The 18,593-nt window shown below is 38.0% G+C and overlaps 2 protein-coding genes across 2 annotated transcripts; one reads left to right on the forward strand and one right to left on the reverse strand.

Annotated features, from left to right (window-relative positions):
- Positions 1-1,437: 1,437 nt before the first annotated feature.
- On the reverse strand, positions 1,438-4,976 carry LOC106699737 (hepatic lectin-like). The gene is made up of 7 exons (XM_023345319.1): positions 4,919-4,976; positions 4,362-4,424; positions 2,813-2,941; positions 2,331-2,420; positions 1,982-2,133; positions 1,750-1,874; positions 1,438-1,672 (listed from the first exon to the last, which is right to left on the reverse strand). Exons 1-7 carry the CDS (start codon positions 4,974-4,976, stop codon positions 1,438-1,440), a joined length of 852 nt encoding a protein of 283 aa, XP_023201087.1.
- A 5,972-nt stretch (positions 4,977-10,948) lies between these two features.
- Positions 10,949-18,418, forward strand: LOC111610625 (lymphocyte antigen 75-like). Its single transcript, XM_023345321.1, has 11 exons — positions 10,949-11,183; positions 11,380-11,531; positions 11,639-11,763; positions 11,844-12,020; positions 15,939-16,039; positions 16,153-16,254; positions 16,397-16,474; positions 16,952-16,993; positions 17,191-17,342; positions 17,440-17,564; positions 17,644-18,418. Exons 1-11 carry the CDS (start codon positions 10,949-10,951, stop codon positions 17,831-17,833), a joined length of 1,479 nt encoding a protein of 492 aa, XP_023201089.1. The 3' UTR covers positions 17,834-18,418.
- Positions 18,419-18,593: the final 175 nt, after the last annotated feature.

Here is an 18,593-nt window from a genome sequence, read left to right on the forward strand (position 1 = left end):
GTCATTTTATTAAACTGTGGGAGGAAACCAGAGTATCCAGGGAGAACCCAACAGTAGAGGCTGTTCTGCTATATTAGCCTATAGCTGGCAGAACCAACTATCTACATGCTGTTGGTTGGAGGCAGAGGCAAAGAAAAGTTTTCTAGAGGTTTGTCCAGTATTAAAAGCATAAAAAATGGTACAAATATCCTTTCCTTAGAAGTAGAAATCAGCAAAATATTTTTATGGGAAGCATGAAGAGCTCCAAAATGTCTGACTTAAAAAACCCAGTGGACCAGAACCAGCAGATGGTCACTGGCTGTAGAAACTTCCCCTCTGACCTTCAGCCATGTGGACTCTGGTCCTCTGGTCTCCTCCAGACTCTGGGACCTTGATTCCCAAACGAAATTTAAACTTTACTTTCATCTGAAACCAGGATTTGGGTCACTGATTAGTTCTGATTCTTTAAAGGATTCTGCTAGACAATCCTCTCAATGCTGCTGGGATACTTTTTCCTTCCACTCAACCTTCTATGAACATGCTATCATTTATAAACACATTGAATTTTGGATTTTAATTTTCTGTAAGCTCCAACCATCAACATCACAAGAGAAAAAGGCCTGAAATATTTCACTGTATGTGCAACAACAAAATATTTGAACTTTTTTCTGATATTCTCTTTGGGAGATGAGATTAAAATATAAAAACTTGACAAACAAAATTGACCAGAGGAGGGCAGCAAATCCATGTTGCTGTTTCAGATAATTTAAGGTGAAATGTAATCCTTAATGTGTAAGAAGGAAAGTGGAGACCTGAAGGCAGCTTACAGTTTGTCTTGATGGAAATGATCTAATCTTCCTCCCTCTGTGGAAATAAAAACCTCAAGAAGTCGATGCCATTCATTTTTATTTGCAGGCTATTTCTTCTTAGATTCAACATTTCTACATTTAGATCTAATAAACATCTAAAACTATTTCCAGAGATCGAAAAGACAAATTAATGAACCAGATATCTTCCAAATTCATCCTAAACATCCATAAACCATTTAGAAACTGAAACATCATTTCAGACACAAACTGGTGTTTTAAAAATGACCTCAGCCTGAAACTATAGATCATTTAACAGAGTGAAACACAGAACAGGAAGATGGCATCGCTATAGCAACACATAGTTTTCAACCTTAAAGCTGTTTTCAGAAGGAAACAGACATGTTAGCTTTTAAAGTCTTAACTTGAAAACAGGAAGTGGAGGAGGGAGCATATTTATCTGATGCACAACCTGGAAACAAACTTCCTGTTTCCTGTTGGCCAGTCAAGCCAACAGGTTATACAGCCCATAATATCAAATGAAGCAAAAATAATTTTGATGGAAAATTAAAGATTATGTTAAAATTTTAAAGAATAAATTTTAAATGTGACAATATCTTTATAAAACCTTCATCTCTGCAGCTTCTTGATCTTAAACTTCAGACACACATGAACTGAGTCCAGCTGTTTTCTCACAGATACTTTTCTGAGGATAATTACAGGATGTATCAAACCAGGACTTCAGATTATCAGGTTTTCCTTTCTTTCCCATCCTCACACAGTCAGCTTCAACTTTAGCTTTAGCTCCAGCTCCAGCTTTAGCTTTATCTTCAGCTGAACGATCAGGACTCCTGTTGTCAGGTTGGGATTGATTCCAGAAACTCAAACTTGGAGAGAAACAGAAAGAAAACAGATAAAGACACAGAGATAAATTCAAACAGAGACGTTTTATCAGCAGTCAAACCTTTTATGCAGAGGAGATCCGTCCACCCAGAACCATTTTCCTTCTTCCATCGAGTCCGTCAGTCCAATCCAGAACCTGTCCTGATCACCCTTCATCAAGTTTTTCACTCTCTCCTCCAGAAACACCTGAAGAGGAAAAGTTGTTAAAAATGAGATTTTTCTGATTTGAGATGAAGAATCATGATGATGAGAAGAAATCAGAGAGAAGCTGAACCTGCAGCAGAGTTTCATACCTGCTCCTCTCTGCTGTCGATCTTCACCAGGTCTGATCCCAGATCAGCGCAGGAACGTCTGCTGTCAGTCCAGGAGGATTTATTGATGTTAAAATAATAACAGTTTCCTCCATGTTTCTCCCATCCTGCTTCACACTTCAGAAATGTTTCCCCTTCAAACAGATCAGAACAAAGACTTCAGTGAACCAGGAGGAATAAATCTCTGTAGATGTTTGTGTGATCTGGAGACAGCAGGAGGCGTCTTCTGTCCTGCAGCTACAATCTAACTTCCTGTCTCTGTCAGTCCATCAATGTCTCTTTAACTTCATTAGAGGACAGAAATGAGACAAAGATCAGATCATGGACTTACTTTTTACTGCAGGAGGTGGAGGACATGTTGGAGGTGGAGGACATGTTGGTGTAGAACTTGCAGTGTTCATTTTTGGTCTGGAATTTATTTCTACGACAAACAAAAAAGATCATTTAAAAAAATAAAAGAAAATTGTGACTTTCTGTGTCTATCAGCTCATTATTGCATCTTTAACATCATGAGAGGGCAGAAATAAAATCTTGATTTAATTGAATTAGACTCACAAGTTAAACATTTCTAACAGCTCAGAATGAAAGTTGTAACTAAATATTTTGGACAGTTTTAAATCTTGACAGTCTGACCAGTTATCATTTACCAGTTTAATGATAACTGGTTGGATATTTTCCAGTACTGGTCAATTTAAACAGAGAAAAATAAAAGTACCAGATTAAAAGAATTGTAAAATAAAACTCATAAAATCTTCAACTTTTACAAAAAAAATCAACAATAATATATAAAACAATAAAAACATTTAAACTTACTGGCTGCCAGGGCGATGATGGTAACTACCAAGATGCCAATGAGAACCAGTAGGACCATTTGCTCTGTGGTGACCTTTGACCTTATGCCCTGTCCAGCCTGTTGAGCATCTATGGCACACTTTGGACAGACTGAGACGGGAAACAGACGAACAGAAGCATTAATGCTACATCTATGAGTTATAAAATGCCACTTTTCATGATTTGTTTTCAAGCATGTCACATTTCTACATTTAAAAAGCTAGAGAAAAAAAATAAACAAAAAACAGTATATTTTTGTATTTAAGCTTCCAATAAAAGTTCCAATAAAAGTTGGACCATAAAAGTTGATCCATAGAACTTTTATGTTCCTCACAGATTCATCATGTTACATCCTCTCATCCTCTTACAGTAGAGGAGAGTGAGGTAAGGCAGGTGATGAGGAAGGTGAACTCAAGGAAGGCTGCGGGACCTGACGGTGTGTCGGGACGGGTGCTTAAAGACTGTGCAGACCAACTGGCTGGAATCTTCACAAAGATTTTTAACCAGTCCCTGTCTCAAGCCACTGTCCCTCCCTGCCTAAAGTCCTCTACCATTGTCCCCCTGCCGAAAAGAACCAACATCAACACCCTGAACGACTACCGCCCAGTGGCACTCACCGATCATCATGAAGTGCTTCGAGAGACTGGTGCGGAGTCACATCCTCGCTGGCCTGCCTGCTGAGCTGGACCCTCTCCAATTTGCCTACAAAGCAAAGAGGTCCACAGAGGACGCTGTATCCACTGCACTTCATGTCTGTGTGTTTCCATGTTGAGGTGGATAATTGTTTGTTTTATTGATCTGCACAGCACTTTGAGCTGCTTTTAGTATGGAGGGTGCTTTATAAATTAATTGATTGATTGATTGATTGATTGATTGATTGATTGATTGATTGATTGATTGATTGATTGATTGATTGATTGATTGAGAACAGCAGTAATAATGTTTCTTTCTGATCTGATCCAATGACCTGCTGACAGAAAAACATGGCCGCCACATTCAGTCCAGTCATATTCTCATATGCTGACAGTATGGATCACCTTTCTATCAGAAAGACTAAGAAACATGAAGCAGAGTAATCTATAGAGTTCTGGTGTTACTTTGTAATAAAAGCGTGACAATAAAACAATAAAATAATAATAATAAAATGACGATTTGCTCTCAGAATCTCTTCATTCATCACATCTAAGAACCTGAAGAAACAAACAAACTCTGGATCACCAAACATGGCAGAACAGGAAGTGAAGCAATGAAGCTGTTTTTGCTTCTGGTGAAGAAAATCTTTAAATAGAAATGACTTCTGCTCAGGAGCTTCTTGATTCTTGGAAAAACTACGGTGGCGTTAATGAGATGCATCTTCTCTGGCTGATCTGTTTTCTATGAGTACATTTACTGTTCAGCTACTTTAATTCTCCTAATTTAACATAAAAACATAAAATATCCAACAGAGATGGCAACAAAACATCAAATACTACATTTTAATAACATCAGAGAGTGACAATATAGACTGGCTGAGTTGATTTATTTTACTCACCTGGATGTTTTGTTCTTTTCATCATGATGTCAGAATAAACAACATCAGCTGCTGGATCCTCAACTGGACAACAGAAACACAGAGAAGTGTGACGGAGAGCACAGAACCAAACTGATTCAATGGATAGACTAAACAACCAATCAGAGACAAGGTTACTGAAGTATAAGTCAGGAGATGGATACAAAAACAAAAATTCTGGAGGTAATTTGATACCGTCTAGATGAGAACTACTGCTGGGGAAAACTTTTTATTTCCCAGCATCACAACGACCTGAAACATCAAAAGCTGAAGACAAGAAGGTGGAGGTTCTGGAGTGGCCCAGTCAAAGCCCGGACCTCAATCCCATAGAGAATCTGAGGCAGGATTGTTCACAGTGGATGTAATCCCACAGAGCTGGAACAATTGTCTTTTTTTCTGGAAATCAGTCAATCAATTCAGTTTAACTTTAAAGTTTTATTATTATTATAATTTATTCCTGCGTTAAAAGAGTCACATTTTGTTGATCGTGACTGATTGAAATCCAAAGAGGTGGTTAGTTTTCAGGTGGATGTTCTTACCTTTGGTTCTCTGTCTGGTGAACTTCACATCAGCGTACGTTACGTCGGCTGCAGCCATCGTCCTGCTGAAAATGGACCAGAAGTTACTGTCAGCTTTAAAATAACCTGATGTCAGGTCTGACAGGAAGTCATAAATTAAACACTGTTAATTTATGCAGCTTTACAAAGTGGCTTGAAATTTTTTTTTAAATTATGCGCTGATGTTAAACAAACTACTTTATTACATGAGTAAAGCAGCAGATAAAACTTTAATCATTTAGATAATTTATTCTTGTTTAGCATGTTGGTTGGTGTCAGAGGAACTGAAGACAGGAAGTTTGTTAACTTGTCGAAACCGTTTCAGATTAAACTCTGATCTCAGCTTTTGCAGCTTTTCCTTCATCTGAGGAACAAAAGTCTAAAAACAGACAAGCTGTCCAGACCTGGACGGTTAGAGGCCTAAAGGAAAGGCTGGTGTTGCTGCGGGCCGAGGGATTGATGTGTCACTAAATATGATAAATGTGCAGCTTGTAGGTTTTCTAGTGCAGTGCGTTTCTAAGTGGGGGCCACCAGGGGGCACCAGTTTCTGCCTGGTCACTGTGAGATGAATTTTTTTTTATCTCCACCAATCTCATATTTTTCATTTCTGATCTAATGAAAGGGTGGCCCCTCCCAAGATGGCGGCAGTCTGGCACCTGTCTTCCCATGTCTTTGTTTGTTTATTTCTTTGGACGCACTGAAGGGAAATTTTGTTGGGTTTTTGCACAATGGCAACAAAAGCATTCTGATTCTGATTCTGATCTGATTCTGATTCTGATTCTGATCTGATTCTGATCTGATTCTGATCTGATTCTGATTCTGATTCTGATTCTGATTCTGATCTGATTCTGATTCTGATTCTGATTCTGATCTGATTCTGATTCTGATTCTGATCTGATTCTGATTCTGATTCTGGTTCTGGTTCTGATCTGATTCTGATTCTGATTCTGGTTCTGGTTCTGATTCTGGTTCTGTCCCGCCTTTTGTTGTCTGACTGTTAGAGACGTTGCCATTAGATACAGGAAGTATCTGGATGGAAACATAAACCTTCACTTAACGATAATAATATTTAAAATGAGTGAGAAGAAAAAGAGGATAGGAAATGAGGAAGTGAGCAGCAGATGAAGACTCCTCCTCCTCCTCATCATCATCATCATCATCATCAAGTGAAGCAGGAAGTTTCTTCAACATAAAGTCTGGAAACGTGAAGCTGAAGCATCGACAGATCTGAAGAACTGATCAGAGATCAGCGGTGAGTTTAGCTGCTTTTCTGTCTGATTCTAAGATTTTTGATCATTTTTGTTTTTGATAATTATTTTTTGTGTTTTATTAAAATTAGCTTAATAAAATTTCATTTATTTAATACTTTAAAAGATTTTTGCTTTTTTCATCACTTGTCGTTGGTGAATATTTTAAATATTCAGTTATTATGTTGTAATAACTGAATAAATACAACAATTTTCTCTGGACTGTTATGCTTGGTGAGTAATTTAGGTGGAGTTTTAACTAAACTGCCTAGAAAAAGGTTAATATCCTGACTTTCTTTAATAATTGGTTTTTCAGTGTCATAAAGAGAACTGTCTCCTGAACTGAGGACTGCAGCTAAACTTTAACATGTACATTATTTTTCTTTATAGAAGCTGCAACAAGAAGCATCCGCTGTGACTGTTTGTATCCTGAGTGTGAAGTTTCCTCATCATGAGACGCCCACAGAGACACACAGAGGGTGAGAATATTAATGAGATCAACCAACAGGAAGGTGATGAAGAAGCTGCAGGCGGAGCTGAGAGGTCTTCATCAGATAAACTACCAGGCTGAACAAAAACTGCTTTAGACATTAACATTTAAACTTTAAGACACCTCAACTGTTGAGTTTATTAACTCTTAACTGTTAGGAGTTAAAAATTAATGAAGAGAAATTTGAGCAAGTAAAACTGATAAAGCACATAGAGGAAGGCTGATGTTCCTGAAGATCTAACAAGCTTCTTGTTGGTTCGGTTCTCACGGGTTGAAGCATGAAGAGCTGTAGATCTGTTCTCACCATCTACAAACGTTTTAGTCTCTATATTCCCATTTCTGCACAAACAGGGTTGGTTCTATTAAATGTTAATTACAGCAGTTAAAGAAAACCCCAGCAGCTTTCAGTCGTGTGATATTTATTACATTTCGGATCAATAGTAATTTTCTTTCTGGTTCTGATTGACCCACATGCAGAACACAAACAGGAGATGAGAAAATCAGATTAATAACGTTTATTTTAGACAGACCAAAGATTGAGTGAGATGTGTGATTGTTGTCCACTGGCTCGGTCCGTCTGAGATCTGAAGGCGGGAAGACGAGAGGCAAGTGGACTGTAGAAAAGAAACTTAAAGGAATGCTGGATGAGACGAGGTTAATCCACCGGGGTCGGACGGGTTGGTGCTGGAGGTTCTGGGAGGAGTCCGGTCCGGGTTCTGATGGCTGGAGAAGTTTCTGACGGAGGAGACGTTGGAGGGCAGACAGGTAATCGGGCAATCTGAAGGCAGAGGAGCGGATCTTCTCCGGTCATAGGTGGGAGGAACCAGGTGAATTTACAGCTGAGGCTCTTGGATGTGGGTTAGATGAACTTTGGCAACACAATGAGTGTTTATGTCCAAGGCACCAGGAGAGGAAACCAGCGAGGAGGTCAGAGGAAAGTTCAGGTTAGTGAGGAAGCAGAAAAAGGTCCAGAGATAAACTCAGAGGGGCTCAGAGTACCGTTACTGGACAACACTCTGGTTCTGGAGAACTTATGCTGGCGTTGGTGAAGCCCACTACCCGCAGGTGAGCAGGAACCGCCCTCCATCACACAGCAACCTCATGGCGCCTCCTGGTGGAGAAACAGCAAAAACGCTCCACACAAGGCCAGAACTCCAGCAGTTCTCTAGTTTCTCTAACAACCAAATGACAGGCAATAGAGCAGAGCATAGAAAGAATAATTTATACTTCTGTATGTAATCTGTGTGAAATATAAGATAAATTATTCTTAGAATCAAGATTAATGAGATTAACTATAAACCCCGAGAACTGATAACAGGATGTCTGATGATTTTATTTACATAAAATATTTTGATCATCACATCATATTTTTACACACAGAAATAAAAAATACAATTTAATCTACAAGCTTCACTTTTACTGAACAGAACTTCATTATTTTACTAGGATGTAAATTTTAATTTATGTATTTAAAGAAAATGTTTAATAAACTGAGGAAACCTGTTCACTGTATTTGCAAAATAAATAAATAAATAAAATAAGCCATTGATTATGGAAAATGTAATTAAATATATGAGATACATTAATTGTTTCTAATGTAAAATAAAAGCCATCAAAGTGGCTCCTTAAAGTAAGAAAAACAGAATTTCTCTGGTTACTTTAAATGATAAGTCAAACTGTTTTTCTAATATTACAGGATATTAATAACTAAGTTAACACCAAGTTAGTCTACTCATAGAATTAGACTGTAAAGTGATTTTCTCACACAAACAAACAGTTAATGTACAAAACTGTACATTTGTTCATAAATCACATGTATATAATCCACTTCAGAAAGGTATGATTTCAAAGATTTATCGTTTTATTTTAAATCTAAGGGTTGATTCTTTTGTCAAAATTAGAAATGCATGGGATAAAGAGTTGGGAATCCAGCTGACCCAAGATATTTGGGATGACGCCATTGACAGAATTCGATCTTCCTCATCTTGTGCTCGTCTTAGTTTGATTCAATTTAAAGTTGTACACAGGATTCATTTCTCTAAATCTAGGCTTTCTCAGATTTACCCGGATGTTGTGGATATATGTGATAAATGCAAAGGCTCTCCATGCAATCTTGGCCACATGTTCTTTCTTTGTCCCAAATTATATAATTTTTGGTCTAATTACTTCACAATTATGTCTTCTGTTCTGAAAGTAAATTTGCAACCTTGTCCATTTGTTGCCATATTTGGTATCCTCAACCCTACCTTAGTGCTAAGTTCTGCTCAAATGGAGATTGTTGCTTTCACATCTTTATTGGCTAGACGTACTTTACTGTCACACTGGAAGTCTGATAAATGTCCCTCAATATCCCTCTGGGTTAAAGATATGATGTTCTTTTTGAAGTTTGAGAAAATCAAACATACCCTTCGAGGGTCTACACAGAAGTTTTACCAAAAATGGCAATGCTTTCTTTCCTATTTTTCAAACTTGGAAGTTTTGCCCAATTGAAGGTGCCTGCTGCTGAATTTTGTGTTGGTTATAAGTATGGGTAGTCATATCTGATGAGTATATTTTTTATTTTATTTTCCATCAGGTTGACTTTGAGCTGAGATGGGAAGGGGGGGGGTTTTTTTTTTTTTTTTTTTTTTTTTTTGTTGTTTGTTTAATTTTCTTTTCTGTTGGAAAAAAAAAAAGGCTGAAACTGCTGGATTGTAATTTTGGAATTTCTATTTTTGTGTAAATGTACTGAGTGTATTGATCAATATGTATCCATAGAGAGATGTTTATGTATGTTTTGGCTCTAATAAAAAAAAAAAAAATAATAATAATAATAATAAATAAATAAATAAATCACATGTATCTATATAAACATATTATATATGTTTTAAATGTGCTGCAATAATTTCCTTTCCTAATCATTTCCATATTTTTGATGACAAATTCCTCAGGTTATATTTGATGATCTAAATATGTTTTAATATAATTTTTACATTGCATTAATTGTAGCTGTTTTCTATTTTTTTTATTATAAACCTTTATTTCACCAGGAAAATCCCACTCAGACTTTAAATCTCCTTGGTAAGAGAATCCTGCTTCAGGCTGGCAGCAGCACAGAGTTTACAGAACATTTACAGCAAAACAGAAACATTTATTATTGGAAGCTTTTGGATGTTTTTACAGACTAAACTGATTTCATCTCATCATGATTCTTCATCTCAGCTCATCATTTTTAATTCCAGTGTTTTTCTCACTACGTGTTACTGCTAGCTTACATGTAGCTTACCACCATCAGTGTGTTTGTGTTTTATTTTTATAGAGTTTCATCAGGTTGATGTTAGTTTCTGTGAGTTTGTCTCCAGGTTCTGATCCGGTTCTGCTCTAAATGCTCCTCAGGTGAAAACCCAAGCAGAACCTGCAAGCTGCCAGCAGGGGGAGTAGTTCTGATGGTTCTGGTCGGTCTGCTGGCTGCTGCTCTCATCATCTACAAACTCTGTGAGTTCATCCTGTTGGTTCATCTTTTCACTGAATTTAATTCTTAGATCAAGACAAAAACTACATGATTTGTATCAATCAGTCAAGTTTATTATTGTCTCACATTCAGCAGTAAGACAGTTTAAAGTGCTTTACATCATAAAGACACAATATGAATGTATGAGCATCTTTACTGTGGCTGAATTCTGTCTTCAACATTTTTCTTTTTGCCAATGAGAGTCTTTAAATTCTGACCTCCATCTGTTCTTTATGCAGCTTTTGATAAAATACGAACCAATCAAACCATCCAAACCCTGAAAGAGGAGAATGAAGCTCTGAGGAAAAATATCTCAGGTGAGACAGTCAGAAGGTTCAGACTGAACGTCTCATTCAGATCTGATGGATCAGCTTCATTTGTAATGTTTCATGTAAAAACCAGGTCAACATTGTTACTGTAACACATCAGTTATGATGCATTAGTGGTGAAACTGCTGAGATGTTTCTGCTGAAACAGATCAATGTTTCTCCTGTTCTGCAGAGTCTGAGAAACGTTCTCTTCCTGATGCTTTCTGCTCTTTATCCAACAATGTTTCATCACTGAGACATCATGACTGTCAGTCTGATGAAGCTGCTGACTCTCAACACCTGCACAGATGTTCATGCATATTGTATTATATAAACATGAGGTTTCCATTTTACATGTTGAATTGCAGAACACGAGTTAATTATTTGATCATGTTTGTTCATCAGTTCAGCTTTAGAAGAAGAAAATAACTGACTGAGATCAAAACTGGTTTTATTTCTCTGAATAGAGCAGCAAACATGTCCAACATGTCCAACATGTACTCCACCTCCAACATGTCCTCCACCTCCAACATGTCCTCCACCTCCAACATGTCCTCCACCTCCAACATGTCCTCCACCTCCAACATGTCCTCCACCTCCAACATGTCCTCCACCTCCAGCATGTCCTCCACCTCCAACATGTCCTCCACCTCCAACATGTCCTCCACCTCCAACATGTCCTCCACCTCCAGCATGTCCTCCACCTCCTGCAGTAAATAGTAAGTTCTTGATCTGATCTTTGTCTCTTTTCTGTCCTCTAATGAAGTTAAAGAGACATTGATGGACTGACAGAGACAGGAAGTTAGATTGTAGCTGCAGGACAGAAGACGCCTCCTGCTGTCTCCAGATCACACAAACATCTACAGAGATTTATTCCTCCTGGTTCACTGAAGTCTTTGTCTTTAAAGATCTGACATGTCTGAAGTGTGAAGCAGGATGGGAGAAACATGGAGGAAACTGTTATTATTTCTCCAACTCTAAATCCTCTTGGAATGACAGCAGACGTTCCTGCGCTGATCTGGGATCAGACCTGGTGAAGATCGACAGCAGAGAGGAGCAGGTATGAAACTCTGCTGCAGGTTCAGCTTCTCTCTGATTTCATCTCATCATCATGATTCTTCATCTTAACTCAGAAAAATCTCATTTTAATCAACTTTTCCTGTTCAGTTGTTCCTGCAGAGCAGACTGAGAGGCTTGATGGTGGAAGATGATGACAAGTTCTGGATCGGACTGACGGACTCGGTGGAAGAAGGCAAATGGTTCTGGGTGGACGGATCTCCTCTGGATGAAAGGTTTGACTGCTGGACAAATACTTTGCTCTATTTGAAGAATTCAGTTCTTAACCTTAAATAACTCTTCTATCTTCTTTTAGTTTGAGTTTTTGGTATTTCGACCAGCCAGACGACTTGAGTGTGAATAATCTCCCTGGAGCGGACTGCGTGAGGATGGGGGAGCAAGTAGAGGACAACCTGAAATGTTGGCATGACAGAAACTGTGATTATCCTCAGAAAAGTATCTGTGAGAAAACAGCCCAAATTGTGCTGTGTTTGTGTTAAATTCACTTTGTAAACCATTTCAGATTCATGAAGGTTTTATAAAGATGATGTGAAGAAAGAAGTTCTTCATCTTCCAATAAAATGTTTATCTATTTTGTTCTCAGTATCAACTGAAAGAAAATGAATCTTTCTGTAAAAAATAAAGAAGCTTTTTAAGCCGTTTTCTTATTTTAAGTTGAAACGTGTTAATTTGTGGTGATTAGAAACATTTCTGAGGTTTGGAAAGAAGTTGAAGAACTCAGACTCAGGATCAGAGGCAGAAACTCAAAACGTCTTTATTAAAATCCAAACCAAAGATCTAGAAACTCAGTTAGCTGAACAAAAATATTACAACGTCTCATTTGAGACGCAATAAAGTGTTTTTTTAATGTGTCAAAGACTGAAGAGTTTTAGATTAAAGGAGAATGAGGAAGCAGACAGTAGAGGAAGTCTTTAACAGGAAGTTTCTTCAAAATAAATCTGTGAAAAGAGACGAAGACGAACAGATCTTCCACAGAGGAGAGACGACAATCTGATGGTGAGTTTAGATACTTTTCTGTCCAACAAATACTCAGAGAAAGTCTGAGGTGTTTGTGTTCCCACAGCGTTAAACCGTATTATATCCACTGCCAGATGATCAACATGAAGGTTAAATACTTTAAGTTCATTTAACTTTTTCCTCAGCAGCTCCAGAAACTGATCTGTCTGTTTGTCCTCAGAGTGAAGCGTCTCCACGATGAGACGACCACAGAGCGATGAAGAGCTGAAGATGATGAGTGTGATGGTAAACCAGCAGGAAGCTGATGAAGAGCGGAGTGGTCTTCATCAGAATACAAGCAGACTGAACAGAAACTGCTTCTTTAGACATGAAATCAGTGGATTTGGGAGCAAACTTATTGTTCTGTAACTTTATTTTACTAAGCATGATCTTTAGTTAAAGATGAAAAATTACAGTGAAGATGCTGGAGTTTGGTTTCTGTGTGAGGTTGTTCAGTTCCTGCAGTTATCCACCAGAGGGAGCTGCTGCTCACCGGAGGATTGGCCTGCCCAGTAAATTACACCTGCAGATCATCTGATCCATCCGAGCCGGTCCGGTCCGGTCCAGCGGGCCTGGCTGTTTGCCTCCAGTGATACTCTGAAGCCACTCTGCGGTTTTTGAGCGCTCTTTTTATTCTCCTGAGATCTTTTATGTCCCAAGATTGACCTGTTTGAGCTCCTTCAAAGGTTATCAGAGGCTGTTCCCACAAGATGCCGCCCTGGGCAGTTGCCCACGTTGACCATATCAGAAACTGCCACTGTTTATATGTAATATTGTCACAAAGTTTTTATCAGACCCATATTTAGTAACAGTAGAGTCAATTAAGTCCCACTTAACTGTCATCTAGTTTTGGTTATTAAAATGATCTGCAGCCACTCATCCTGCTGTATGTTGACAGTCTGTGGTTGTTTTCTTTCTTGTCATAAACTCATTTAAAGACATTTGATGTTTTAGTGTCTTGGGAGTGCAGTGCTTATGTTTTGACTTGCTTCCCAAAAGACTGAAATTCTTCAAAATTCTCTTTTTCCCGGGTGTCTAGTTGGCTCAGATCCATTCTGCTGCGCAAAGCTGATTATATATATATACATTATATACATCCAGTACAGACCAATAGTTTGGACTCACCTTCCAATTCAATGGGTTTTCTTTATTTTCATGACTATTTATAAGGCAAGAAATCCCACTTATTAACCTGACAGGGCAGGTTGACCTATGAAGTGAAAACCATTTCAGGTGACGACCTCTTGAAGCTCATCAAGAAAATGCAGAGTGTGCAAAGCAGTAATCACAGCAAAATGTTGCTACTTTGAAGAAACTAGAATATAAGGGCTATTTTCAGTTGTTTTACACTTTTTTGTTTAGTGCATATTTCCACATGTGTTATTCATAGTTTTGATGCCTTCAGTGTGAATCTACAATGTCAATAGTCATGAAAATAAAGAAAACCCATTGAATTAGAAAGGTGTGTCCAAACTTTTGGTCTGTACTGTATATATATATATATATATATATACTTACACACATCATGATATATGTTGGTCAATATTCCATTTCTTTCAGCCGCTGCTGATGACAGATACTCTCCTAAGATGCTCTGATGAGCGACCAAATTATATGCAACCACCCATGAAGCTGCACGGCTCATCGCGCTTTTATTTTGAAAACCGACATGCAAAACATGTTGCAAAGGCAGAGCATCTTCAGTCAGAGGCTTCTTCAGATTCAATGCATTACAGGCTGCTGCAGGAGATCTTTCCTGCCAACAGTCGTCAAGGTCTTCAATAGCAGCAACATTTTATTTCCCTTTCAGATCAATAAAGTATTTGAATATGAATTTGAAAATGAATCAGTCACGTGTCCAATGCAATGCGAGGCGTCGTTGGTTTTTGGTCACGTGGTTTTCAGCAAGATGACACCAGACACAACCATCGAGGCGTCGCTTCAACGATCTTCTGTCTGGACTGTTGTGCTTGGTGAGTAACTCAGGTGGAGTTTTAACTAAATCATCTGGAAAAAGGTTAATTTCATCACTTTCTTTAATAGTTGGGATTTTAGTGTCAATAGTTTTGTGAACTGAGAACAACAGCAAAACTTTAAAATGTAAAGTTTCTCTTTTTGTTTTTTTTAGAAACGCTGCAACAAGGAAGCATCTGCTGTGACTGTTTTTATCCTGAGTGAAGTTTCCTCATCATGAGACGCCGACAGAGACACACAGAGGGTGAGAATATTAATGAGGAGATCAACCAACAGGAAGGTGATGAAGAAGCTGCAGGTGGAGCTGAGAGGTCTTCATCAGATAAGATAAGATAAGATCAGATAAATCTTTATTGTCATTGTCACAAGGACAATGAAATTTAAAAGGTACCAGGCTGAACACAAACTGCTTTAGGCATTTAACATTTAAACTTTAAGACACCTCAACGGTTGAGTTTATTAAACAGACTGTCATGAGTTTAAAATAAATGAAAAGAAACTTAAGCAAGAAAACGCTGGAAACCACAGAGAGGAAGGCTGATGTTCCTGAAGAACTAAAATGCTTCTTGTTTTTGGTTTTGACGGTTTGCAGCATGAAGAGCTTTACATCTTTTCTCACCTCCTATGAATGTCTTTAGACTCTACATTATGTGCACAATTATTATGCATGTTTGAGTTTTTTAGCTGGCGTCTGATGCCAAGTGGAGCTCTGTGCCCATTACTGATCCGGCCACTGGTCCATCAGGAGTCACTCTCATCTCATCAGTCCATTAAACCTTTGGCCCAGTCTTGATGTTTCAGCTGTGTGTCTTGATCAGTGGTGTTCGGTTTTCAGCCTTCCTTATCTTGGTCTCTGAAGAGGTGAATATTTCTGGACGCTCCAGGTTGTAGTTCTGGAATATGACAGAACTGAAAGATAACGGATTCCTGGTAGCTTCATGTTTGAATCTTCTCAAATCTTTGGCAGTTTGTTTACGTCTTTTTTCTCTCTCAACACATTTCTTGCGACCCTGTTGACTATTTGCAGCAAGACGTTTGGTGGTTCTGTGATCACGACCCAATGTTTCAGCGGTCTCAAGAGTTCTGCTTCCCTCTGAAAGACTTTTAACAGTTCTGGACTTTTCAGAGTCACTTTTTTTGACCCCTTTTGCTGAGGAAAAGTAGCTGCCTAATAGTTCTGCACATCTTAAATAATGGTGTTGATCTCCCACCTCCCTCATTAAACAAATACACACCAGCTGATATTTTTATATTCAATAAACATTCGAGTTGGAAAATATGCATAAAAATGATTATGTGGTTAAAACTAAAAGTTGCGTAATAATTGTGCACACATTGTATGTTCCTGTTTCTGCACACAGTTAAAGAGAGTTATTTCTCTTTGCAGCAGTTAAACAAAACCCCAGTAGTTTTATTACAGGACCAGCTTCATCATCAACAGTCATTTGATTCTCATCCAGATGTTTGATGATGTTCAACATGCTGGTTTCTATAACAACCAAACTGACAGGAACAGAACAGGTACAGTAATGGACAGCCAAGAATATGACGATAAGAAGAATCATCAGGTTGATGTTAGTTTCTGTGAGTTTGTCTCCAGGTTCTGATCCGGTTCTGCTCTAAATGCTCCTCAGGTGAAAACCCAAGCAGAACCTGCAAGCTGCCAGCAGGGGGAGTAGTTCTGCTGGTTCTGGTCGGTCTGCTGGCTGCTGCTCTCATCGTCATCTACAGACTCTGTGAGTTCATCCTGATGGTGGTTTAGTTTTACTGGTTTTTAGTTTTTTAGATGACCGCAAGAAAACTATAGAGGGCGATATTCATATGAACATGATCACATTTATTTACCTCCACATGTTGATGTTTTGTTTCTCCAATCAGCTTTTGATAAAATACGAACCAATCAGATTCTCCAAACCCTGAAAGAGGAGAATGAAGCTCTGAGGAGAAATCTGTCAGGTGAGACAGTCAGAGTTTAAAGGTTTCTGTGATATTATACTGTAATGCCTCATAACAGCAATTTACAGTAAAATGTTTTCACAATACAATACTCTAAAACCTATCGTACAGTTCTGCCGCATGTTTACGGTATAAATCCATTGTTTTTATAATAATTTTCAGTAAACACTTAAAGTGATGCTGTTATACCATAAGCTCTTGTTCGCTATAGCCGTATTCAATACAGTACATTTCTGGCAACCACAGAAATTAGTTGCCAAAATACTAAACTGTAATGTCTTATACTATACGGCGAGCTGGTAATTTAATTTAAATTTTCCTAATTTATTTACCATAAATTAGAATATTTCTTTACAGTATAGATCTATTTTTTTTAATTGTTAATGTTTAATTTTTTTTTCTTCATCTGTTCTGCAAAATGAAAAATAATTAGTTCAGAAATCACAACTTCTTTTCTCTTTCTTTTTTTTCAAAAAGTTGGAAGTACAACTTCAACAACAATATTTCCTGCAGTAAAAAGTAAGTCCATGATCTGATCTTTGTCTCATTTCTGTCCTCTAATGAAGTTAAAGAGACATTGATGGACTGACAGAGACAGGAAGTTAGATTGTAGCTGCAGGACAGAAGACGCCTCCTGCTGTCTCCAGATCACACAAACATCTACAGAGATTTATTCCTCCTGGTTCACTGAAGTCTTTGTTCTGATCTGTTTGAAGGGGAAACATTTATGAAGTGTGAAGCAGGATGGGAGAAACATGGAGGAAACTGTTATTATTTCTCCACCACTAAATCCTCCTGGAATGACAGCAGACGTTCCTGCGCTGATCTGGGATCAGACCTGGTGAAGATCGACAGCAGAGAGGAGCAGGTATGAAACTCTGCTGCAGGTTCAGCTTCTCTCTGATTTCATCTCATCATCATGATTCTTCATCTCTGAGATATTTTCATCAACTTTTCCTGTTCAGATGTTCCTGGTAGGAAGACTGAGAGACTTGATGGAGGACGATGAGGACAAGTTCTGGATCGGACTGACGGACCTAAAGGAAGAAGGCAGATGGTTCTGGGTGGACGGATCTCCTCTGGATGAAAGGTCTGAATAATGAGACATTGTTTGTTTAAATGGTGTTCTGTAACATTTACCTGATATTTTCTTCCTGCTGTGCTCCAAGTGTGACGTTCTGGAACGATAGAGAACCTGACAACAGAAGTAAAGATGGTGCAGGCTCAGCTGACTGTGGGAGGATGGGGAGAAAAAGAGAATATGAAAATCTGAAGTCCTGGTTTGATATATCCTGTAATTATCCTCACAAAAGTATCTGTGAGAAAACAGCTGGACTGAGTTCATGTGTCTGTGTCTGAAGATCAGTTCAGTCTGTGGACCGATCTGAGTTCAGCTTCAAGAAGCTGCAGTGATGCTGCTTTTATGAAGATATTGTCATGAAAATTTTACATTTCCAGACATGTTGAAATAATCAAACTTTCAACATTCAGTCATATTCTTGCTTGATTTGCTCTCATATTCATATTTTGGTTTGAATGCAGAATATCCTTTGAAAAATATGAAACTATGTAACTTGTAAATATTTGATTATGATCAGGAATGTCTTCTTAACTTGTTCCACATTTTGTCCAATAAAATAAATGTCAACATTTTGGTCAATATGACTGAAAAACAGAGATTGGCTTTGAAATAAAAACAATTTGGATAACTTTTATAACCTCTGCTCATATTTGCTGCAATGTTTATTAAAAAATTATGTGGTAATAATTGAATAAATGTTTAAAAAATGTCTTCAGTGTTTCTCAAATTTAGAAAAGTTGCCACACTTTAGTGGAAGTTTCTACCTGTAAACAATTTTGAAAGTATTTTGTAAAAATGAATGTAACTGAGTTATTATTGATGTGAAAACTTCCTTTAAATAAATAACTTTAGTTTCAGATGTTGATTTTACTTTGGTTTGCCCAATTTATTTAGTAAAGGCGACCTACTTTTTTATGACTTTGGTAATAGTTTTTACAGTGTACATCCTGCCACCTAGTGGCCATGCAGTGTCCGCTCCCTCAGTCTGAAGCTCCTCTGATTTCAGCTGAGTCTGCTGACCTCGATGCTCTGACTCAG

The sequence above is a fragment of the Xiphophorus maculatus genome, chromosome 13 (genome assembly GCF_002775205.1).
Source record: "Xiphophorus maculatus strain JP 163 A chromosome 13, X_maculatus-5.0-male, whole genome shotgun sequence".
Taxonomy (NCBI): domain Eukaryota; kingdom Metazoa; phylum Chordata; class Actinopteri; order Cyprinodontiformes; family Poeciliidae; genus Xiphophorus; species Xiphophorus maculatus.

Excerpts from the sequence above, each read along its gene's own strand:
- LOC106699737 (XM_023345319.1), bottom strand. The coding sequence starts at position 4,976 with ATGGCTGCAGCCGACGTAACGTACGCTGATGTGAAGTTCACCAGACAG. Across the intron at positions 4,425-4,918 it reads CACCAGACAGAGAACCAAAG|TTGAGGATCCAGCAGCTGAT; the intron begins GTAAGAACATCC and ends TCTGTTGTCCAG. Across the intron at positions 2,134-2,330 it reads TCCACCTCCTGCAGTAAAAA|GGGAAACATTTCTGAAGTGT; the intron begins GTAAGTCCATGA and ends ATCTGTTTGAAG.
- LOC111610625 (XM_023345321.1), top strand. The coding sequence starts at position 10,949 with ATGTCCAACATGTCCAACATGTACTCCACCTCCAACATGTCCTCCACC. Across the intron at positions 16,994-17,190 it reads AATATTTCCTGCAGTAAAAA|GGGAAACATTTATGAAGTGT; the intron begins GTAAGTCCATGA and ends ATCTGTTTGAAG. Across the intron at positions 17,343-17,439 it reads TCGACAGCAGAGAGGAGCAG|ATGTTCCTGGTAGGAAGACT; the intron begins GTATGAAACTCT and ends TTTCCTGTTCAG.